Source organism: Stegastes partitus, unplaced genomic scaffold, assembly GCF_000690725.1.
Source record: "Stegastes partitus isolate 25-593 unplaced genomic scaffold, Stegastes_partitus-1.0.2 Scaffold211, whole genome shotgun sequence".
Lineage (NCBI taxonomy): Eukaryota > Metazoa > Chordata > Actinopteri > Pomacentridae > Stegastes > Stegastes partitus.
In genome coordinates this window covers 59,795-83,385 of record NW_007577942.1, presented here as the reverse complement: position 1 = coordinate 83,385, position 23,591 = coordinate 59,795, and the positions used below count along the sequence as shown (strand labels likewise).

The 23,591-nt window shown below is 41.3% G+C and overlaps 2 protein-coding genes across 3 annotated transcripts; one reads left to right on the top strand and one right to left on the bottom strand.

The window, feature by feature from the left end:
- The first annotated feature begins 797 nt into the window (after positions 1-797).
- Positions 798-4,573, top strand: ciao1 (cytosolic iron-sulfur assembly component 1). 2 transcript variants are annotated; one of them, XM_008280829.1, is made up of 7 exons: positions 798-1,223; positions 2,224-2,372; positions 2,470-2,581; positions 2,705-2,793; positions 2,872-3,073; positions 3,181-3,250; positions 4,074-4,573. In XM_008280829.1, exons 1-7 carry the CDS (start codon positions 1,085-1,087, stop codon positions 4,306-4,308), a joined length of 996 nt encoding a protein of 331 aa, XP_008279051.1. In that variant the 5' UTR covers positions 798-1,084; the 3' UTR covers positions 4,309-4,573. The 2 variants fall into 2 exon arrangements, with proteins under 2 accessions (XP_008279051.1, XP_008279052.1); XM_008280830.1 differs by having other exon boundaries at positions 800-1,223; positions 3,184-3,250.
- snrnp200 (small nuclear ribonucleoprotein 200 (U5)) lies at positions 4,572-18,503 on the bottom strand. Its single transcript, XM_008280831.1, has 44 exons — positions 18,242-18,503; positions 17,849-18,012; positions 16,788-16,959; positions 16,491-16,683; positions 16,314-16,369; positions 16,072-16,170; positions 15,805-15,957; positions 15,611-15,710; positions 15,378-15,514; positions 15,206-15,283; positions 14,871-15,044; positions 14,627-14,764; positions 14,394-14,549; positions 14,114-14,284; positions 13,834-14,027; positions 13,606-13,729; positions 13,318-13,467; positions 12,983-13,225; positions 12,695-12,883; positions 12,404-12,601; positions 12,094-12,246; positions 11,910-11,990; positions 11,620-11,703; positions 10,989-11,095; positions 10,785-10,903; positions 10,553-10,707; positions 10,281-10,470; positions 10,015-10,188; positions 9,705-9,865; positions 9,346-9,573; positions 9,029-9,220; positions 8,709-8,887; positions 8,446-8,597; positions 8,247-8,355; positions 8,030-8,138; positions 7,724-7,913; positions 7,447-7,611; positions 7,221-7,342; positions 6,963-7,106; positions 6,684-6,860; positions 6,428-6,588; positions 5,618-5,699; positions 5,427-5,519; positions 4,572-5,334 (listed from the first exon to the last, which is right to left on the bottom strand). The coding sequence occupies exons 1-44, from the start codon at positions 18,284-18,286 to the stop codon at positions 5,185-5,187; spliced, it is 6,411 nt and encodes a 2,136-aa protein (XP_008279053.1). The 5' UTR covers positions 18,287-18,503; the 3' UTR covers positions 4,572-5,184.
- Between the last annotated feature and the right edge of the window lie 5,088 nt (positions 18,504-23,591).

The following is a 23,591-nucleotide window of genomic DNA, read 5'->3' as shown; positions in this document are numbered from 1 at the left end:
CTCATTTTAATTTCTAATAACAATTATTTTTAATAGTAGCCTAATTTGGGCGATCAATCCTTCAAATAGTCCGGGGGATTAAATGCAGATGCTGGTGAGGGGAAAAATTACACCAAAGTCAAATTAAATCTATTAAAACTATAACAATCTGAGCTAATCTTTGGTCTAGAGGTGATAGACAAAACTTAATGTCCCACTGAGTGTCTTGGATCCCCAAATTATGTTCACTGAAGCCAAAAAAAATATTTTGATGTCCTTATATAAAAGCAAATGCTATTGATGGTGATAGTTTTTTCTTTAACAAGTCCCCTCATTGTAGATGTCAGCATCGTCTTAAAATCTTAAATCTGTTTTCTCAAAGAAGTCTATGGAGGTGTTTTGTTTGTTTGTTGACAAACAAACAAAAACTTAGTTAGAGTATTTAAATATGTGTATGCTAGGAAGCTACAAGCTACAAAGGAAAAGCCTTACAAATTTAAATAAATTACTTAATTATACAGCTCAAACTTTTATAACAATGTATAAACCATGTTTAAAACAAGACGAAGCAGTTTTATAAGTCACTCTATATCGTGCTACAACCTTTTACAAAAATGCATTTTACATTTTAAAACCAAATTAGCAAGAGAAAATGTCTATAGTGTAGGTAATGACGTGTTTTCGTGAAATCTTTGAAAAAAAAAGTAAAAAAAAAAAAAAAAAATCTATAGTGTAGGTAATGACGTGTTTTCGTGAAATCTTTGAAAAAAAAAGTAAAAAAAAAAACAAAAAACAAAAAAAACGGAGAACACCCACAATGCAGCGCGCCCAGCACCTGACAGGCAAAGATGGCGGCACTTCCCACACGACTGTTTTTGTGAACTTTTGTACTTTGTTCTTTATGTGCAAACACATTCCTCCTTTTTGAAACCTGTCTTCATGTTGACAAATGTCTTCCGTTTAGGACCGCAGCTCTGTTTGTTTGTTCGGGCTGCCAGTAGTTGTTGTTCACCGCAGTGTTTCCTGTCAGCTAACTGTCTGCGGTAACGGACAGGAGCCAGACGTGACGGAGGTTCAGAGACGCTAAATATCTCCCGGTTGAAGTATGAAGGAGTCTCTGTCTCTGGTCCAGAGGTTCAGCGCTCATCCGGACTCCCGGTGCTGGTTCGTCAGCTGGAGCCCCAACGGGACGCTGCTGGCTTCGTGTGGGGGCGACAAGGCCGTCCGGATATGGGGTCGAGAAGGTGAGCTGTCAACAAATTGAGCTGAAGACACTGAAATGATGCTTAGATCAGTGAGAACAGCTTCTCTATAACCTGACTAACATTACAGTAACATTACAATAACACTGCAGTATAACAACACAAAACTCCAGGCGCTATATTCTTTTTAAATTGTCATCCAGCTTGTTCCTGATGAGTTGAAGTCATTGTGTGTTTTACTCATTGCTTTAAAAAACAACAACAAAACAAAACAGTATACTGTGGCCCTGGACATAGATCCAGGCAGAAAATCTTGGGGTGGTGCACAGAAAACCTTTTTTTTTTTTGCAATTATGCATATGATTGACATCCAGTCAGAGCAGGGCATGATCAGGACATGGATGAAAGGGGAAAAAACACAAATGTGGCCATTTTTGATAGAGGTTGATCACACGTATACTGATCAATATACCTCTCATACAGTATTACTTTAAATTCCTGTTTGAATTCCTGTCAGCCTTTTTACTAAAACAAAGCCCTGAAAACACTTCTATCCTGAGAAAGTACTCTTCACATCCATCCCATTTGTTGTTTCTGGTATGTAATGTGTAAAACAGACTAAGAACAATTTGGAAACATTGGTCTGCTATTTAGGAGAAATATCATCAAAGCATTGCTTAATTTTTCTGACTCCTTAAATGATAAAGTATTTGCCATTAGTTTCAGGTTTGGTGTGGCTGACAATAAAATACTTATCATTCTATATGTCGTTATATATTGAGACATTTTTACATTTTCTGGAAATCCCTGATTAAACCACACAGGAATGTTTGTTTTGGACGATTTCACTGATTAAATACTTGAATACCAATGTATTTCATCACATTACTGCATAACTCCTGTTAAGTCTATATTTCCATTAGAAAGTATACTTTTGCAAGAGTTTGTAGTTTTTATAAGGAAAATTTAAAGGTTATGTGTATAAATAGAGTGTCAAAATCTCTGATGGATAACAGCCTTCCCAACTCTGTTTTTTTTTCAGGTGACTCCTGGGTATGTAAGACTGTGCTTCAGGATGGACACCAGCGCACCGTGAGGAAAGTGGCGTGGTCTCCCTGTGGGAACTACCTGGCCTCTGCCAGCTTTGATGCAACCACATGTATCTGGAAAAAGAAGAACGATGACTTTGAGGTCAGATGAGATGTTTCATATTTAGTTTATGAATTAGCATACTTTGAAGATGCTTTCCTTTTGTAGGTTTTACCCAGGCTCTCGTCTTGTTTTTTAGAGTTTGACTGTGTTGGAAGGACATGAAAATGAGGTCAAATGCGTGGCATGGGCCCCCTCAGGAAATCTGTTAGCCACGTGTAGCCGAGACAAGAGTGTCTGGGTCTGGGAAGGTTTGTAATAAACTGTAGTATGTCACCACCTCAGACACATGTATTTAATTTAGAGTTGCAAATCACTAAATGCAACCACCAGTTTGTGTGTGAACCTGATCTCTGTCATTTTGTGTTTCACAGTGGATGAAGAAGATGAGTATGAGTGTGTTACAGTTGTGAACTCCCACACACAAGATGTCAAGCATGTTGTGTGGCACCCAAACCAGGAGGTTGGTCACACTCTGCTCTGTGCACCTGAGTGATTTCTCAGTCTGCTGCACTATTATCTTACTGTGTTTTCTTCGCAGCTTCTGGCTTCAGCCAGCTACGACAACAACATTTGTGTTTACAAGGAAGAGGATGATGACTGGGAGTGCCGCGCCACCTTGCAAGGACACACATCCACAGTCTGGAGTTTGTGTTTTGATGCGACTGGGCAGAGGCTGGCCTCCTGCAGCGATGATCGCACTGTGAAGATTTGGAAGGACTATTCAAATGAAAGTGGACAGGGTGAGCATTTAGCAGGAAACGGCATTAGTCTGTTGCAAATCAAGTTACTAATTTAAAAAACAAATCTCATTAACAAAATGTTTTTTTTGTGCTCCGTTTGTATAAAGTAGAGTTGCCGTGGAAGTGTGTTTGCACTCTGTCTGGGTACCATGGACGAACAGTGTATGATATTGCCTGGTAAGTCCCATCTCATTTTCATATAATGTGAAGGTCAAGTGCACTGTCCGTCCTGTTTGTACTCTTGGTTTGGTGACATCTGTGGATCAATAAGAGTTATGGCTTTGTTGTTGGTTAAGTGTTTTGGAAGTTACCTGCATGTCATGAAAATCCCATTTTGTTTTCCATCAGATTAGATGAAATCTGGCTTAAGTGTTAAGAAGTGCCATTTAAACAGTAGTTCTCAGTATTAGTATGAGAGTAAACTGACTCAGGTCAACACTTACTGAAGATTTTTACTGACCGTTTATCAGCCTGACCAATCATTGGATTCAGTGTTCAGCATTTTCCCAAATAATTTTAAAAACTAATTTCCAGATAAAAAATTAAATAATTGAATTCATTACTTCTACGGAATTACTCTTTGACAGGACTACCTGATTGGTTACATGTCACAACAACAGCCAATCAGCAGTGGAGGATAAATATTGAAAAGTTGTCTTTTAGCTCAACATATGTAAAACATAACTTACAGAATTTCAAGGAAGTTTTGTGCAGGAGTTTGTATCATTGTAAATTTGAGCTCAAGATTTTAATTTTAACTGCAAATGTGTAATAGTTCCAGATATCAGTCACCTTGATTACTAATAATTAATATTTGGCCTGAAATAAAACATATCCTTTGACCCCTACTGTTCACCTGACATAATATTTTTTCCAACTATGAATTATGTGAAAACTCAATTCAACCAGCTCACCTACTTTGACATTTTAAAATGATCACATGCAATGTGGTCCACGTTTTCGAATGTCATCTTTAACTGAACAGTCCATCTCTGTTCAGGTGTCGGCTGACCGGTGCCCTGGTGACCGCCTGTGGTGATGATGCGGTGCGAGTGTTTAAGGAGGATGAGACGGCCAGTCCAGATGAGCCGGTGTTCTCGCTGGCTGCTCAGGTGACCAAAGCTCACAGCCAAGATGTTAACTGTGTTGCCTGGAACCCAAAGGAGGCAGGACTCCTGGCCTCCTGCAGTGACGACGGAGAGATCGCCATATGGAGGTTCCAAGAAGAGCACTGAATCAACAGAACTGATCTGCGAGTAAACCCCTTTTCATTACTGCAAGTTACACTGGCAATTGTGCAGCTAGTCAGATAGCTCAGAAGGATTCTGCCTAACGTTATGTGTATGACATGTTAGAGGTCATCGGTCATGTATGTTTCCATGCTAATATTACTGCTTCACTGCATCTTGTGCTTTGGGTACATTTTCCTTTGTAACAGTTCAATTGAGAATTTATGGAAATGACTTGTTTATATAAATAAATATGAAAGAAAAATAAAAACATGTGGCTTCTCTTTATTGCAAAACACATTTCAGACAGTATGTCACACTAAAAACATTTAGACCAGTCCAAGAGTTACATATAACAATTTAAATGCAAAATATAACTGAACAGTCATCTTTTAAATTTAAACAGTCAATCTGGAATAAGACTGTACCATCCCTGACTTCAATCAGCAGACCAGCTTCAGATGCATTTTTTAATTTCCAATGGTTTAACAAATTCAAGTCAGACTTTAAAACTGACACTAGATCGCTAAGCACAAAGTGTTACTATATAGTTTGTCCACTTAAAACCCAGATTGGAGCTTTGGTTGCCATTGTTAAATCGAACTGAGTAGAGTTTGAGATGTATCTGTCATACATGTGAATCAAAAGATCCTGTACGCTATAATTCTGGACTGATGTACATCATTCAGGTGATTTAAACTAAGAAACTGTACTGAAGAAAATGACATTTTCACAAGAGCAGAGGTGATCAGGATGCGTGTACATTTAAAGTGAAGGAACATAAATCATGTTGAATATCTACAGAAAAAAGGGAACAAAACCCTACTGATCCCTCTTTATCAAAAAAAAAAATGCTGGAGGTTGGAGCAGTCAAGTTACTGATTAGTCTGAGTCGCTGTCTCCATCGCTGTCGGCCTCCTTCACGTCGGCGCTGAATTTGTACTCCTGGTCACAACCCATGTATGCGTCGCTCATGAAGTACAGCGTGTAATTGTGAATGCCCATCGCTGGTGCAACAAAGTCAAGCTTGACCTGCAGAGGAGGGAGACAATCGATAGTTAGGCCTCTGGTGGTTTAAAGAGTGTTTCTGGCCACCGATTATTTGCAGTAGACAACTCACTGACCTTTGCTTTCTGCTGAAGAGTGAGCCTCTTGATAGAGATGAGGCTGTTAGACTTGGGGTCACCGATCACCACCCACCAGCCCTCCTCGCGTTTCTGGAACAATGAAAAACATTTTTATGAGAGTCGCTCAGTATATGGCAATGACTAAAAATATTACAGACACTCTTGCAGATGCAAAGAACAGATCTTACCTGGGGGAAGAGTGGAGCAATGACAGGCCCAGTAACCTCCTCCTCTCTCTCCAGCTGAACCTGAACCAGAACTGGACTGCCACTGTGAAGAAGCAAAAGTGCAGATTGTTTACATGTTATTCAGCATCCTGTTTATGAAACACATTGCAGTTTTGTTCATACTGGTGATATGTTGTTTACATGGACAACAGAGATATGTGGTCATTCATATTCCTGTATGTATATCATGTTGTGTAGGTGCCTGTGATGTTTACAACACAATCTGACAATTTTGTATAACTCTTAGTTTAGCCTTAAATCGCCTAAATAAGCCTTAAAAAGAGACTTATAGGAGGCTTAGCACAATTTAACTGCAATGCAAAATTGTGCATTTGGCTTGTCCACCTTACTGCTGGCAATGGGGAGTGAGAGCAAGAGGAAAGAGTCACAACTATTTAGGACAAGGGAGCAGTGGATGAGGATACGCAGCTATGACTGGTGGGGCTAGATTGTTATGATGCAGTTCTGTGAGCTGAGGGAACAGTTACATCATTTGACTGAAGCCTCGGCTGCACAGGTATTCGGCAGTGGCCCGAAACCGAGATGAGATGTATACATGCTACAGTGTCAGTTTCTTTAGGAGTACTCCATACAAGCATAATTAGATTTCTCAAAACAAGAGTAAGGGCTTATCCAGGTTTCTAGAATTAGCATATGACGTTTACATGTGGAAACTAAAAAGTAGAATCCTTCAAAAACCTTGATACTCAATTCAGTGTTATTTTTTCAGTCAGTAGTTAGAGCAATGCTGCTGACAAAGTGGATGTATACCTCTTGATGTTGTCCTTTTCTGCCACTTCGTATGACAGCTCAATGTTGGGGTAGCGGTTACAGAAGCGGGCCACATCGGCCATCTGTCCATCTGAGAGCTGCAGCAAAGCAGTTCTGTCCTCATCCTCCATTTCCATGATGTCAAAGATGCTCTCCACACCCTGATGAAAGTAGCACAGACAACATGGTTACTTTCAATCTGCACATGATTCATGCTCACTAGTACTGAAGCAGACTTTATATGAAGCACATTTACCTTGTCTGTGCAGCGCTTGATGTGCTCCGAGGTGAAGAAGGGCAGCTGTTTGAGGTATGAGTCCTTGGACCACATGGCCTGGGTGACCATCTGGGCCAGCTCCATAGCAGCCAGTGCAGGACTCAGCCAGCCGTTACTGGACAGCACATCGACGCAGGCCTGAATCAGACGGATCGCCTACAAACACAACAAATACACTCTATAAATATGCACCCTTGGAATCAAATCCACAAACATGACTATGTTGGTGCTTTTGTCAAAATCATGAGAAATTTGAACCTTGCTGAGGATCTCTTCAGTGTCTGACTGCAGCTCAGCGCTCAGCTGCATCCTGGAGAGATGAGCCTGCAGCAGCAGGTTTGTCTTCACATGAGGATCGTTGAACTTAGGGTTGTTCAGTTTGTGGGGCACTTTCTGTGCCAGCTGAAATAGAAAAACAAGTACACAAAATTTTATTTAATCTTACAGGCCTGTGAGATGTATTGCTATAAAGAGGGTAGGTGAACTCTGAGTCCTGCTGGTGTAGGGTTTGTTTACCTGTCGAAGAAGCGCATCCTCATGGTGTCTGATGGGAATGTTCTTATACTCCGCAGCATTGGAGATGATCTCAATCAGGCCACGCACCTTCGTCTTGGCATTCAGGGACATGCTGAACAACTCTGTCAGCACAATGGCAAAACATCCGTTAAGTCTGAATTCAACCCAGTTCTATATGTGAAGAATGTAAGACAGGAATAACAGACAGGCAGGTGTTGGCACAAACCGATAGTGGTGTAGTTGATGTAGTAGTAGGCAGCGATCATGCCCAAGTTGAGCGGTGCCACATCCATTTCGTCCTCTATGCTGATGCACTTGGACTGCTCCAGGTCGTGTAACGTGTTTTCCACCAGCTCAGACAAATGGTCGGACAAGTGACGATGGGACATGCCTGACAGAATGAAAGACACCACAGAACATAAAACTCAACACCTGATCCAGTCTGAGGTCACTCAGTGAGCACAAGTGCAGTCTGTTCCTTCCTTTAAAAGGACGTGACTTACCTTGCAGGTTGTAGTAGTTGGGGTTCTGTGTCATGCGGCGGTACAGGAATGTCCATGTCAGATAGTCCACAGCGTCCTGCTTGTTCTCCACTGTCTTCGTGACGATCTCAGCATTGAAGTGGTCGTGCAGACAGTGATCCAAGTGAGACTCCACTGGCAGCGGCTCGTACAGGAACTTCTTGAAGAAGTCCTACCGAGAAAAGACAAAGAAAGAGTTTGGTTCATTCTTATTGTTGGGCATTTGTTGCTTTAACCTTGGTCACCATTTTCAAAAGTGGACAGCACATAAACCACACATCTTTTTACCTTCTTAGAGCCCTGACACATGATGACACAGCGTCCCTCGTCATCTAGCATGGGTCTGTTGGCCTTGCCCACCATTTGAAGGACGTCATATATGGGATAGTCCACATATCTGAGTGTAAGAGAGAAAACAGAAGGAGAGTGTCACCAACACAATGCATATTCATTTTAGCACACACTTTTCAAACTAATGACAGCATGAAAGTAGCGGGAGACTTACGCGTGGATTTTGCCATTGTAGTACTGGGTGTCCATGACAATGACGAGATGTGCTGAGATGTTGATGCCCCAGCAGAGTGAACGAGAAGATACCACCACCTGAACAGCACCTGTAAAAGGATAAAAATCCAAAGCTTTTAGTTTAGTCTGTAACCTACCGAACTACCAAGCTTGAAGTGTAGAGGAGGAATGAGTCATACCTGAGTTGAAGAGCTGCTCCACTATTTTGCGCTCAGTTGCAGAAAGGCCCTCGTGTAGGTATCCCACGCCGTTGGCCAGAGTCTCTTTCAGAGTTGAGTCATTTATTTTATCCAGGAATGGAGCCAGGTCTTTTTCAGTGCAATGCAAGAACCTACAAACAGACAAAGTTTATTCTTTGACCAGAGGGTTGAGATGTAACATCAACATCCCTCCCATGTCTATTCTTTATCGAGCACACATGAATCCCACTGTGGTAACTGACCTCTGAGGAACCACATCAGCAGCACAGAAAGTGAGGATGTCGATGGCTGTGAGGCGAGTCTGTCTCCGGGAAGGAACGAACACTACAGCCGGCTTGGAGGGAGAGTGCTTCATGATGGCGTGATATACCGGCTTAGCCATGGACAGCAGCCGAGTCTGAGTGTGACTCACATTGAAACCCTACAGAAACAAGAAAAGTTGACAGCAAATCAGGTACCTGGCATGCATTTATGATTTCTTGGCTGTTGGCAGCTTTGTGCATGTAGCACATTTGCATTTTAGAAATAATACATTTTGTTGACTGGCACTATGATTACAGACCTGAATGTGCAGCTCCAGAGGCACAGGCCTGACGTTGGGGTGGAAGTTGAATGTGGCCGTGGTGCTGCAGCCCAGCCAGTGGGCCACATCTTTGGCATTGGACAAAGACGAGCTGAGGGCCACGATGCGGATGGGACGCTCGATCTGAGAGGAGATGTACCTCATCCTGGAGCAAATGACCTCCAACACAGGCTAATGAAGAGAAACAAGGCACATTAACACATTGACAAATTACCACTGCAGGACACACCTTATATGTATCACATGAAGATCTCTGAAACACAGCACAATAGAATAACTCTATATATTGTTCTTACTCCATTTTCTCCTCCAATAAGGTGTGCCTCATCCACAATGAAAAGGCTGACGTTCTGGACGTTCTTCCTCTGTTTCCAGCGACGAGACAGGATGTCCCATTTGTCAGGGGTACTGACAATGATGTCACCTTTTCCCAGAAGCTTCAGATCTGTGCTGGTCTCTCCTGTCAGCAGCACCACCTTCTTGTTCAGGATGTCCTGGAACTTCTGGTGCCAGTCGACAAACACCTAAGAGACAAAGATAAACATTCTCAGGTCAGATGTTTGTGCAATTTCTCCACCCAATATAGTTATGCCAGAGGGAAAAAATAAAGGGTATTTTTGATCAGCACATTTGACACTTCTGTATAACTTCCTACCTGTTCAGCCAGAGCTTCCATCGGGGTGATGTAGACGCAGCGACCTTCTGCATTGTGCAGCAACATTCTCAGAATGGCAAACTCAGCACAGATGGTCTTTCCACTGCCGGTGGGAGCTCCCACAAACACATTATCGTCACTGTTGTACACAGCATTGAAGACTGGGGGTAAAGAAATGTGAAAAAGTGAAATGGACCGTTAATATCCGTTTGACCCAAAAAACTAAAAATGGAAACTCTAAGTGGGAACACTATCTTTTAAATGATGGTGGAAATGTATTATGGAGTACAGTATAAGGTTTTTTCTCTACCTTGTGTCTGAATGGGGTTGAAGAAGGGGAACTTGTTCTGGTAGAGAGCCTCAAAGGCAGAATTCCTGAGAGCAGTGACAGGCAGTGGCTGCAGGTCCAGCAGCTCAGTGGGTGGAGGGTACTTCTCTGGTAAGATGAGGTGACGGAAAGATACTGGGAGCTGAGTCTCACAGGCTGAGAGAAAACAGAAAAAACGAAGCAGTTAGTTAAAATGCTTACATAAACATTATGTGAATTCTTTAACAAGTTTTGATCAAGCTACTTACAGAGCCATCGGTCCGAGACCACACGGATGAAGTACTGTGGCGGGAGAGGCTCGAATACTGGGACAAAGAATGTCACAAGGTGTTCGTCCTGAGCGTACTTAGATTTGAGGAGGAAGTACTCGTGGTGGAGGATGACCTCACTGTCCACATCCTCAACAAGGATCCAGAAAGCTTCAGATGATCCATGAATCTAAGAGGCAAAATAAACTGTGTTAGGGGGCTTAAAAACAGGGACAGTTTAGGAGCAGTTAATTATGAGTCTAACTACTAACCTTGTCATCCCACTGGAAGTCAGGCGTGATGGTGAGCTCCACTTTGAGCGTAGAGCGAGTGATGGGCTGCAGATGGACTGCCAGGTCTAGTTTGGGGAACTGGTGAACGTATTTGTGAATGGTCTTCCCCATCTTTGGCATTCGGATCAGCTCACCTGAAAAACACAAGACAGGCCTCTAATTACCCTCCGTGCTGAATCCAGTGAATAATGTCAGGAGGACGAAAACTCACCAATCTCATTGTGGTTCAGATCATAGAGACGCTCAAAGGGGAAGTTTTTCTTCTCAATCTTCTTGATGACTTCTTCTGGCAGCTTCTTGAACTGCCGCAGGGGAGACATTGACTGCCACCTGTGGAGAAACACCACACAGCAAATCAGCAGCCTGCCTGGACACAGCTAAGTCTATTGTAATTTTAAAGAGAAAGCAAACTTACATTCGCTTGTCAATCATTTTGCAGAGATTCATGGTCTTGTCTGTGAGCTGAGCCCAGCCTCTGTTTAGTACAATCTCAAATATGGCCCGCATTAAACGTCCAGCACTCTGAAGAAGAAAGATAAAAATTCTCATAACAAATGTGCTTTACATTTTCAGAAAACTGACATCAGATATATAGACAAGGGAATTTGCATAGATCACATATGACAATGACAAATTTAAAGCAGAGCACCCGCCCATATTTATACGATTTCCAAAAACAGAATTATGTCACTTTTTGGTTATTCATTTTAACAAAAAGTAGCCACATTGACAACTTCTTTGACATTATGTCAACTAATATTGAGTTAAGTTAATTCGATCTAGCAGTCTTAATTAGATTGGACAAGTTCAAAGATGTAAAATGCAGAGGAGTTCACAGGTAGTCTGTTTATCCCACTGCCAGAAATAACTGATTCATTCGAGAAGAATGTAAAACTTTTCTCCATAGGAAAAAACACCGGCAGTAGATGAGAGCGCATCAACAAACCAACTTTAGCAACTGACCTGGAGACTATAGTCTTATGCAAAACAATGGGGAAAAAGGCTTGGGGGAACAAAATTAATAATGGAAGTAGAACTTTCTGTACCTGTGTAACATACACCATGTCCGCCATGAGGGCAAAGCCTTCAAGTTTGAGCTGAGAGATGTACGCCTGGAGCAGCACGTTGATCTAAAGTGAGAACATCAGAAATATTATTTACGGCAATTTGACAAATCATTTCAACTGACAAACAACAATCTTTCTATCTATTTATTTATTTATTTATAAAAATGTTGGTCTATCTAGAATCTGAAATACATTCCTGTGGTGTCCTCTGTACTAAGAATGTCTTTACAATATAATTTCAATTGTATAAACTTGGTTATGTGTGTTACCTTAGCACTTGGCTCCTCAATGCTTTCCTTCACAGGAATAGGAACTCTTTCCAGTAGTTTCTGAAGCTCCAGTTTCTCTTCCTAAAAAAACAAAAGCTTTATGTTACTAATTGAATTTAGAGAGTTTTAAGAGTTTTAACGTGAATTATATTAAGACCACCATGTCTGCCTGGAGTCAGCATACCTCTCTTACGGTGATGTTCCTGAACTCTGAGGAAAGTGAGAAGACTCGGAAGAGTTCAATCTCACTGAGAGTGGGTTTCAGCAGCTGGTTGTAGGTTTGAATCGAGTCGTGAGTGATGTAGAAGTGACTGGCAATGCGTCCCAGGTCTGTAACCTGCAGGTTAGGAGGAAAAAAAAAAAAAAAAAAATAACCTGCAGGTTAGGAGGCAAAAAAAAAAAAAAAAAAGTCAATCTCAAAATCAAGTCCAACTTTTCACTCATTTAACAGCACTGGAATTGCAAAGAAACATGCTGAGCAGAGATGTGCACACCTGGAAGCTGCCGGTTCTCTTGTCGTATTTGATGAGGCTGTTCTTGTCCAGGACGTTGGCTGCTGTATGAATCAGGTCCATCCTGCGCCGCTCCAGCAGGGGGTCTGTACTCCGGTCGTCATGAGAAACACCATACAGGGTGGGGTTTCGGAGCATGCGTACGTACAAGTACGTGTAGCCGAGCCAGTTCACAGCATCCTAACACAACAAATGTGAGACATTAGAGAAACTGAAAAGGAATCAAAAATTTTAATAACTTCAACCAAATGTATGGGTGTGCTAGTCACTGACCTTTACATTCTGCACATTGCCCAGTACTATCTCTGCATTGAGCATGTCAGGGAGCTTGCCCACCATCTGACTCTCTATGGGCAGCTGCTGGTTGAGCAGGGACAGATAATACTGCAGCTCTCCGTGGGATGTGATCAGGATTCCCTCTCCTTTGGTGTCATACTGAGGACGGCCGGCTCGACCAAGCATCTGAAATCAGACAAAATCAATTAGACTTATTATGGTTATAGGAGGGACAAACTGAAGCAGAACTCATTGCAGCTCATCAACAATCAGGTAAAGACAGACCTGTAGAATATCCAATGCTCCCAGTTCAGTCCATCTGCCTTTCTCAGGACTGTACACTTGGGTTCCTTTGATGATGACAGTATGTGCTGGCAAATTGACACCCCAAGCCAGAGTGGCTGTAGACACCAGGACCTGGATGTGTCGATCGGCAAACAAATCCTCCACCAGCGTACGGTCGACTCTGGTCATACCAGCGTGGTGGATTGCGAAACCGTAAGGGAGCAAATCCTTCAGCTCGAGGTTCTAAAAGAAAAAGTTAAATCGAGCATTCACATCAAGGGTTCAACACTAAACAAATCTGTTTTGAATGTTTCAGGTCAATGATGTTAGCTCACCTTGCACTGCTCCGCCTCAGTTCTCAACACTTCAGTAGATGCGGAACCCTCTCTGAGGAAAAGACCCAGAGTGTCCTTCTCCAAGCACATGTCCCTTATAGCCCTGGCAGTCTTTCCTGTCTCCTTCCTGGAGTGGACAAATACTAGCACCTATTGGGGACAAATCAACGTCAGGAATTGTTAAAATGTGGTTACATGACATACTGTTATGAAGTAGTGCTACGGTACATCCTTATAGAAATCAGGTCATTAAATCATGTCTGATGAGAAAGGTCAATTAGGGCTCACCTGGTTCTTTCCAGCATGTTCCATTATTTTCTCATAGACAATTTCATTCATGATCTGGAAACGCTTGATGGCCTTCTTCTCTGTGATGCCAACATAAGTCTGCTCCAGGGGCACGGGGCGGAAACTACAGAAAACAATGCAGTATCGAGGAATGATTGGCATGGAAAGAATTCTCCAAACAATACTAGTTATGCCTTAACTTTTTTGTCACTTTTTCAAATAACATACCTGTTGTCAAAATAGAAGAGTCCTTTGGCGGGATCGACACGCAGGCAGGTAGCCACATCCTCGTAGTTTGGCAGTGTGGCACTGAGGCCCAACAGGCGCACATCCTCCTGGGTCAGCTCCACATTGCGGATGGTCCTTGCCACCAGAGATTCCAACACGGGTCCACGGTCATCATGCAGCAGGTGGATTTCATCCTGCACGATAAATTCCCTTAGTTATCATGAGAGCTTGATTGCAATTTTTCTCCTTTATGCTTCTCCAACAATTTCACAGCACTTACAATGATAATGAGGCGCACGAGCTGGGTGTAGGTACGCTCTCCACCTTTACGAGTGATGATGTCCCATTTCTCTGGGGTGCAGACGATGATTTGGGTGGCATTGATCTCCTCCTTACAGAGCTGGTGGTCTCCTGTCAGCTCAGACACTGTGATGCCATAACTTGCCAAACGCTGGAATGAAAAATGGAGAACAGTTACTTATAGATCTGTGCCCATCAAACTTTTAAATGCCTTCAAAGTAAGCAAATAAACTCAGGAGAAGGGGGGAGATAAGACTCACCTTACTGAAACTTCCCACCATCTCCTGCACTAGTGAGCGCATGGGAGCGATGTAGATGATTTTGAAGTCGTCCACGTTGATTGTTCCATCCAGGTTGATGTGCTTTCCAATTTCTCTCAGCATTGCCATCAGGGCCACATTGGTCTTACCGGCTCCCTGTGTGCACAACAAATATTATTATGGAGGAAAAGTCCCTTGAAGAACACTGTCACTGTCTTTTAAAGTTTGCTTACCGTAGGTGCACACACTAGCAGGTTCTCATCTGTCTCCATGGTGGTCTTGAACAGCTTGCTCTGGATGCGATTGAGGGTTTTGAATCCTTCAAATCCAGCCTGGGCATACTTGGGCAACTTCTCAATGGCAACAAGCACCTGATGACACAGTAACACGCTGGATTCATACACTGCTTATCACTGAAATGTTTGCATTAGTTTAAGCACAGTTGTACAATGACAATGTAAAATAAAACCAACAAACCTCATCATCAGCAAAGGGTTTGGGTTTGAGAGCAGGAACGTGGACTTCTTCGTAACCTTTGCGCTGTTTACGAAAAGAGCCGTCAGGCAGCTGGCATCGCTTGTTGGCCATGAAATGGCTTCCCTGAGTGAAGGCCAGGTCATCAAGGTCGAGCAACTGTCGAGGTGCCATTGACTGTAAGATGAAAAGAATGTATGATGTAAACATAAAGTTGACTTCAGTGCGTACAAACATACAGATGCAGGGTAATCCAATAGAGTAAAAGACTACAGGGAGTAAACCTGAAAGCATGATGTGTGGTTAATATTATATATGAACACTGTTACTTTATTTACCTCTCCATGGTCAATGTCCATTGCTTCCAAGTCATCAACACGAGACTTCCTCACCCTCTCCCTACGAGATCGCTCTTCCTAAAGAAACCCAAGAATAACAGACGTGATGGACTACACAGGAAAATCTAATTATGCAAAGTCTTCACATAATTTCACAAACAAGAGCTCTTACACGAATAATATCCTCCTTCTCAGTCTCTTGCAGCTGGTAGAGAATCTTTGACAGCTCCTGATCAGACTCCATTTTTCCTATGATGCGTTCCTTTTCTGCCTCACTCTGAGCACTTGCCAGCATGGTACAGTACTGAACTGTGAGTCGGGGGGAAGGAAAGAAAAAATTAGCAACCTCAAAGACGGCGATAATACGACAATCTGATACAATGTCATTCTCCAAGACAGACTTACTCATGCGACGATGCTGACGGAGGATTTTAATGAAATCAAAGGTGTTGAAGCCCAACAGTAACACCAGCTGGTTCTCACATTCTCTGTCATCACTGGCAGTCTGTTGAATAACAGAGACACAAGGGATGTCAAGGGATCTGAAAAACACACATGTAGGCGCTCCAAACAAACATCAAACAAGGTGACAAACATACCTTGAGGATTTCTAAGACTTCATCAGCTTTCTTTTGTGAGACAATGGCATCATCGTAGAAACGGCTGAGCTGACGCTGGAGCCAAAAGGCATCGATGTCGCGAGGATGTAAATCTTTTTTCTTCACTGTCATCACATCACCTGTGGCACCAAGCTAATTGAAGAGCAATTTATTTATTTTAGTGTAACATAGGGCGCAATAACTTATACAGATTCTGTTAACAATTGGCTTATACAGTACTGATAATTGTAAAGATGCTGGACTTACATTGGCTGAAAGAGTGCAACCCAAAGCTGCCTCCTCTCCTTCACTGTCTTCATCAGAGTGTTCATCTCGAACCTCGCCAAACTGGTCTTCATCCCCTTCCTATATCATGAGAAAAGAAAAATCTGTGATGTGTCCTACAAACATCTTAGTTTATGAACATTTTAAGGCTAGAAACTTTTGAGCTACAAAACTGGGATAACTTAAGCACTGCAATTCCCAAGTGGAAAAAAAAAAACCCTTACCTCCTCATCAGACTCAAACTGGACATTGACACCATAAGTTTCATCAATGTTGTCATCTGCAGAAAGAAGATATAATGTGCCATTGCATCAATATATTTTTTTTTTAACGTAAAACTGACAGGTAAAGGACATTTTCATTAACATACTTTATTCATTAGTTAATTTGAAGGTGCTTACCCATGTTCTGTAAGTCCTTGTCCCCTCCATAATCTGTGATCTTCTTGCCCAGATTGACCAACACATGGTAGCGCGTGTCATCAGCAGGTCCAAGAAGCTGCTCGACTTCACGCCGCCTTTCTTTATCCCTCATTTTGTCATTCTTCAGGACTGCTAACACCTCATCAGCTGCTCCACACAGAATATCACGCGGCTGCAGATACAACAACCCAGAAAAATGACACATCAAGTGTTGACCACTGATTAATAACACAAGCTGACTTTTTCACAAAAGCAGAAGTCGTAGCGTTTACTGACCTGATCTCCCAAAGCAGCATGGATGAAGCTAAGCAACACCTCATAGGTCTCTCTGGTTTCTTTGGTTTTAGGCTTGTACACGATGCCCACCATTTCATCAATGCCTTCGGACAGAAGGGTAAAGCCTTTCATTTTGTTGATGTCATGCCTGTCCTCATCTCTTTTTCGTCTCCTGTATAAACAGAATAAGAAAGGATTAAAGAGATTATTGGTAGAGTCACTTAATAGACAACATAACTTAAAAGGTTAGATGAGAAGAATCACACTCAAAGCTTTAACCATCTGAATGCCAAATATCTTCCAAGTGTTGCGCAGAATTTGGTTTTCTTATCTTTCAGGTTGGGCTGCATGATATTGGAAAAAACTGACAATGCAATATTTTGTTTTTATGTGATGTGAAAAAAATAGATTTTTCACCAGATAACAGTATTTGGAAAGGATGGGTCATTCTAAACAGATTGGGTTGGTTTTAAAGGGAAATGCTTTTTTTTTTTTCTTGGAGTGAAAACAGTTTAGAATGCTTTTCATATTGTGTAAGACATCCAAAATAGTTTTTTGTTCTGGCTGGTGTTTAGATCTCATTATAATTTCTCATAATAATCTCATAATAATCTTGCACCGAAGGGATCAATAAAGTTTTATTCTAATTCTAATTTTATTCTAATAATGAGCCCTTTGGTGTTGAGCCGACAGAACACCTGTTTTTGGTCAACATCCTCCTTTCAGGAGCAGAATTTTTTCAATACAACAAATGTGTTTTATTTCTGCAACCCTTTTTTAGTGTATCTCTCCTGTTCCTGTAATGTTTTTTTGAAAAATACATTTTTGGGGCTTTTCCAACTTTAATGATAGTTTGACAGTGAAGACAGACAGAGAAACGTGGGCCTCATCTCTCTCAAAAGTGGATTTTGACACTGGATGGACATGAACTGAAAGTAATATACATGTGATAAGACATTGTTCAATCCATAAACTACACTATGTTAAGTCAACAGACAACACATATTACAAAATTCAGCTTTAATTTGACAAAAACAAACTCTGTAGTTGACTGTACTGACTTGTCTCGTCTTTCCTCCAGCTTCTGAGGCTTGGTCCTCTGAGCCTTGTCCCCCATCTTGGTCCCCTCCAGCTTCCCCACCAGGGACAGCACCTCTCCGGTGGGCTCATCTCTCCGTGTGCGGTCGATCAGAGAGCGATCAGCTTGCAACACCAAGTTCGAGTTCTAACAAGTCAAAGACAGAACATTCAGCCACCGTTTCAGTCTGCGCTGCTCCGCTAGGCTAGGCTAACGGCTAGTTAGCATAACGGCTAAATACACAAGCAGTAGCTTTAATTACAAACTTAAAAGTAGTTAGCTTGATAGTCCAACAACATAATAATAACTTCCATGCATAGCATGATGCTTTTCATGAGTTTATCTAAAAACAAACAAACACACACAGCATACTCACCGCTTTGTACTCGTACTGCAGACTACGAGCAGTAACATCCGCCATGGTGCCACTTTTCCTTCAGCTTTCAGCGCACTTGAAGACTGTGAAGCAGTCTGCTAGCTCTAAATCCGGTCCACAGAGTTCAGTACACTCTGCCTTTTCATGAGAAAACTGTACACATCGGCGCAGCGTTTAGATTTGTAGCATGAGAAAGTTTCCAAAATGTCTCAGTTTCATTCAAGCAAATGCGTCTCTCATACGTTACAATAGCGCCGCTAACACGAGCGCACAACAACCTCCGCTTTGCTTCCTCTTCCAGTGTCAGAGGTCACAGAAACACCGTGGAGCAGCAGGCAGCGCCCCCTGCAGGCCGCGGCTGTTTCAGCGCACTTTAAACTTTGTTTAGTTTACAAAATGGATATTAATTTCCATAAACAAAAGTATTAAAAAACATGTACACATAGATATAGGTACAACGATATATATATATATATAAATAGATACATAAACCGTTTTACATGGTTGTTTTAAATCCATTGAATTTTCCTATGCAGAATTTTAGTTGGATGGATCTTATGGTGTGGACTTGTTTTAATTGCTGATGTCCTTTGTAAAGTATTTTTTGCAAGTTTGCTGTTATTTTTATTATTATTGTTATCATCATCATCATCATTAGTAGTAGTAGTAGTAGTAGTGGTACTAGTAGTAGTAGAAGCAATGGTAAATTCCTGTGTCATGTTAGTCAGATAGTACACATAGCATGGTGCTTGATGCTACTCTAGTTCACTACAGTAAAAATCATATTCACAATCATAAGCATAATAACAGTAAGAACTATATTGTATACAATTTTATTTGTATAATACCTTTCAAAACCAAAGTTACAAAGTGTTTAAAAACAAAACAAATGTCAAATGAGACAAATAACTGAAACAAATTCATGCATCCTAAGCATGCAATACAACAAGAGAAAATCATTCAGTCACTTTTTTTTTTTTTTTTTTAATTCTCATAAATATTATTTACTATTATCACTGGTGTTACAAATAAAGCAACACATGCAAATATTGGAGTAAAAACCCTACAGTTTCGTTTATGGTATACTTTTACCAAAGTAATTTATATATTAGTGCTTGAACCCTACAAACGTTACATGAAATACTACTTTACCTGAGTACAATATATATAAAGGGTGAGAGACCATACAGTGATATTAATTACGGAGAATAACCTAACTAATGTAATGTTAAGGCTAAGACCCAGAACACGGTGCTCTCTAGGTAAATAGCATGTTGCATAATTGTACATCATATATACCACAGTATATAGGACTAGAAATTAAATACCACAGTACATGTTGAAAATCTGTGAAGTATTATAAACCGTGTTATGTTGCACTGTGGTACACAGACTGTACACAGAACTGTTCACAGCTTTGGATATACTTGTAAGGATTCAAGGCCTTTATTGGTCACAAACACAATTATACACAGTATAACGCACAGTGAATGCATTATGCACTTGTTCCAGACCGAAACAATAATCCATCCATCCATTATCTATACATCGCTTAATCCTCACTAGGGTCGTGGGGGGGCTGGAGTCTATCCCAGCTGACTCAGGGTGAAGGCAGGGGACACCCTGGACAGGTCACCAGTCTAAGACAACCAAGCACACTCACATTCACACCTATGGACAATTTAGAATCACCAATTAACCTCAACATGTTTTTGGACTGTGGGAGGAAGCCGGAGAACCCGGCGAGAACCCACACTGCACGGGGAGAACATGTAAACTCCATGCAGAAAGATCCCGGTGCCCCCACCGGTATGCGAACCGGCGACCTTCTTGCTGTGAGGCAACGGTGCTAGCCACTGGTCCACCTTGCAGCCTGAAACAATAACGACAATAATAATAATAGGAAGAAGAATAAAGAATAAAACAAACTACATGTATGTGTGTGTGTTGGAGCTGTGGTGGTAAATATGGAACATAAGCAATGTGCATACTAGTAGAAGTAGATAATATTGCATGTACTATGATACGTAAACCAACATATTATATTGACTCCAATACGTAATGCAGCAAGTCTTTTTTACTTTATATTTAGAATATAGCAGACAAATACACAAGACAAACACAAAAATATCAAAAACAAAGACATGACCTAACAATTTTATTTGCCTGAGCAAAGAACAAATGTGAGTCAATGGAAGAGAAAACAAATATCTGGGGAAAAATGTAAAATAGGGGTGTAATATGTACCTTTATAAAACTTGGGGATTCACAAAAACATATCCAGGGGAAAAAAAGTCAGTGCAACCGGGGCTGATGTAGGTTAATAGAATGGGTCAAGCTTTAAAAATGCTGCATCCCACATTTCCCTTAACCAGCAGTTCCATTTCTTGCCTGGTGAATGGCCATTTTTTAAAAACTCTAAGTGTCCAGCAAGTACATTTTCTATTCAGCCACAGAAATCACTATATGACAGGGTTTTTTCTTTTAAGACTTACTAGTGCTCCTTGTTATATGTAAAAATAAGTAAATAAATAAAAAAAATCTTGGTTTAATCAATTTATGTGCAATTTTAAAATGTGTTTTTCTCTTCACAATTTTAGTCAAATTAGACATCTTGTGCCAGACTAGAGCCTTCCTTTCTGCAATGACCTTTTCAGGGGAAGCAACTTTAACCTTGCTGAAAGAGGGGAAAGATGAAAATTACAGATACAGTCCAAATTTAAGAACAGACAAATGGATGCACAAACATTTCATTTTTATAGTCAAGGACATGCTCGATACAGTGAGCTGCATGTTTGGGCTCTGCACTCTACATACCAAAAATCAGCAGGAGCTTGACATACTTTCTTGAAGTGGAATCAGTTAAGGACAGCAAAGCATCAGTCACAGTTTCTTTACTTGGCACAGCAGAGGCCGCCAACCACAGCAAAGCATGACATGGTCTCATCAGTTGCACCAAGAACTGGAGGAGAAATGTACAAGACAGTTTCCCAGCAAATAGGGACTATAATAATAATAATAATAATACTGCAGGGAACAGAAAAGGTGGTACCAGCACAGGAGAGGGCCTCAGTACTGACTTGGGTCTTTTCTGGATACCAACAAGCCCCTACACAGTAGAAAAGGCAGCATGTACAAGACCTGGACTGATGAATGAATCAATCGATTGGTATTGAGATATTGTTTCTTGCTAAATTCCGCTTTCTATATGAGAAATAATTAACTGAAGGTGAACTGTAATGTGAATGTTTGTTTATTGTCCCAGCCACAGTCTCTGTGACAACACAACCCAAGTATAATATTTTAAATAGAAGCTAAACGTATTAGTCAGTACATGTTACAAATAGTTTTTCAGGTTTGACGAACAGGTCCATCTGGGTGTACTATTTTCCCATATAACCAGTATTGGAAGTAACATGATGCATATGCTGTAATCACATGACATGCACCTGTAACACATAAATGTAATTTTATTTTGAGGCAGGCGAACCTATCACCAGTGCCACCTTGATTATGTGAAATGCTCTTTGGGTGAGTTTTAACCAGCTTTGCTGTTGGTTTCGCAAAAAAATGTAATTAAAGAGCATAAAAGGAAGCTCTTGTTTACGTCATTGGGGATTTGGGCTGACATGTGGCCATATGTAATCATTAATGTTATAGTGCCATCTGGGAATGACGTGACGATGCATCTCAGGCGATGTTGAAAGGGTAATTTAAAAGTAATATGACAAGCTACTGATTTATTTTCCACAGGAAGGAAATCAACAAATCACTGCATTGCTTTTTAAAAAACTAGCATGATACACATTATGCTTTTTGAGTAGAAACCCCAACAGTGCACATGACACATAACATTTTGTAAGGAATCTTCCAAATTCTCATTCTAATTAAAGCTTTTATTTTTTTTTCTCTTCAAAAATAGAAACAAATTTGCTTTGAAACATTCTTTACATACATTTGAATCTACATGTCAGTGGAGATTCTCTTTGGTCTGTAAAACACGTTTTTTTTTCACACATTTTCTCTCTGGCATATTTGACCAACTAGCTATCCTTCGTAAAAAAAATAATCATTGGAAAAGAAAAAAAAAGTGCAAATGAAGGAGAGCTCCCTTTCCATTCATGTGTGTATCTGTGCTGCATATACACATACATGCTCCATCTATGATGTACGTAAGGCTGTGTGATTCATCTGAAACATGCTTGGTTGCTTTGTAAGTGTAAATAGGCTGTACTTACACAGCATTCACACCCAGATGGCAGCATTGAGAGCAGTTTAGAGTTCAGCGTCTCACTCTGGGACTCTTGACTTGTAGAGAGAAGGAGCCAGTGATTATTAAACCACCAACTCAGTGTTCAGTAGAAGAGCGCCTCTAACTCCTGAGTCACGCTTCCATGCTGCTTCCTGTGTGTGTGAATATTCACCATGCATGGATGTGAAAAGTATTCCATGAAATCTGTGTGTAAATGTGAAAAAAAAGTTTTAGCTTTAGCCCATTCTGACTGAGGATGAAATGTACAAACACAGAAACACATTTTTAAAAAAGGATGGGAAGCTGCAGTTAATGTGGGTGTGACTTCTTGAGAGAGAAGTGTATGTTCCTGTTTAGTCTTTACTGTCTGTGGCCTCATCTAACTTCAAACCCCTTTGCACATCTGGTAGTAACATCTGTCGTTTTCCGCTGGTCAGAATCTCGGATGTCTTGCATCTACTGAGCCAGCTCTTTAACCTCGGTCACACCCAATGACAGACAGACAGGGAGAGGGTGACACAGATAAATGAGCTGCACACATCAGTGGAACAAATTATAGGTTAACGTGCATGGGGGGGCCAGAGAGAGATTACTGACGCTGGAGCTTCTGTGTTCAAATCTTTTGCACATGTGGCACACACACACACACTGATTAAAACAGAGTGATTTAGGACTCCTGCAGTTGTTCCAGGTCATATTTGGAGTCCTCTTCTCATCCGCCACTGCATCAGCGTGCTCTTCTGTCCCCTCTGGATCAAAGGACGTGCAGACATGTGGTCAACAGTGAGGAGGATTGTGGGGTCGGTGATTAATTTGGTGCATTACACTTTGATTTGGACAGCTCAGGAAACATCTTGAGCTTGCACACTTTACTCAATGTGCCTCAATGAAAATCCTTCATTGTACTTCACATTTGCGTCCGGACAATGTGATCTTTGTAGCTTTCTGTCACAGGAAGACCACATGAGCACACCTCAGCTGTCTGAGCAGCTGTTGCCATGACGCCATCTGTGAGCACACACTGCTCCCAACAGGAGCGTAAGAAAACACATTGTCTGATGAGCGTCCTGCACGTATGCCGTTAGCCTAGATAGAGCA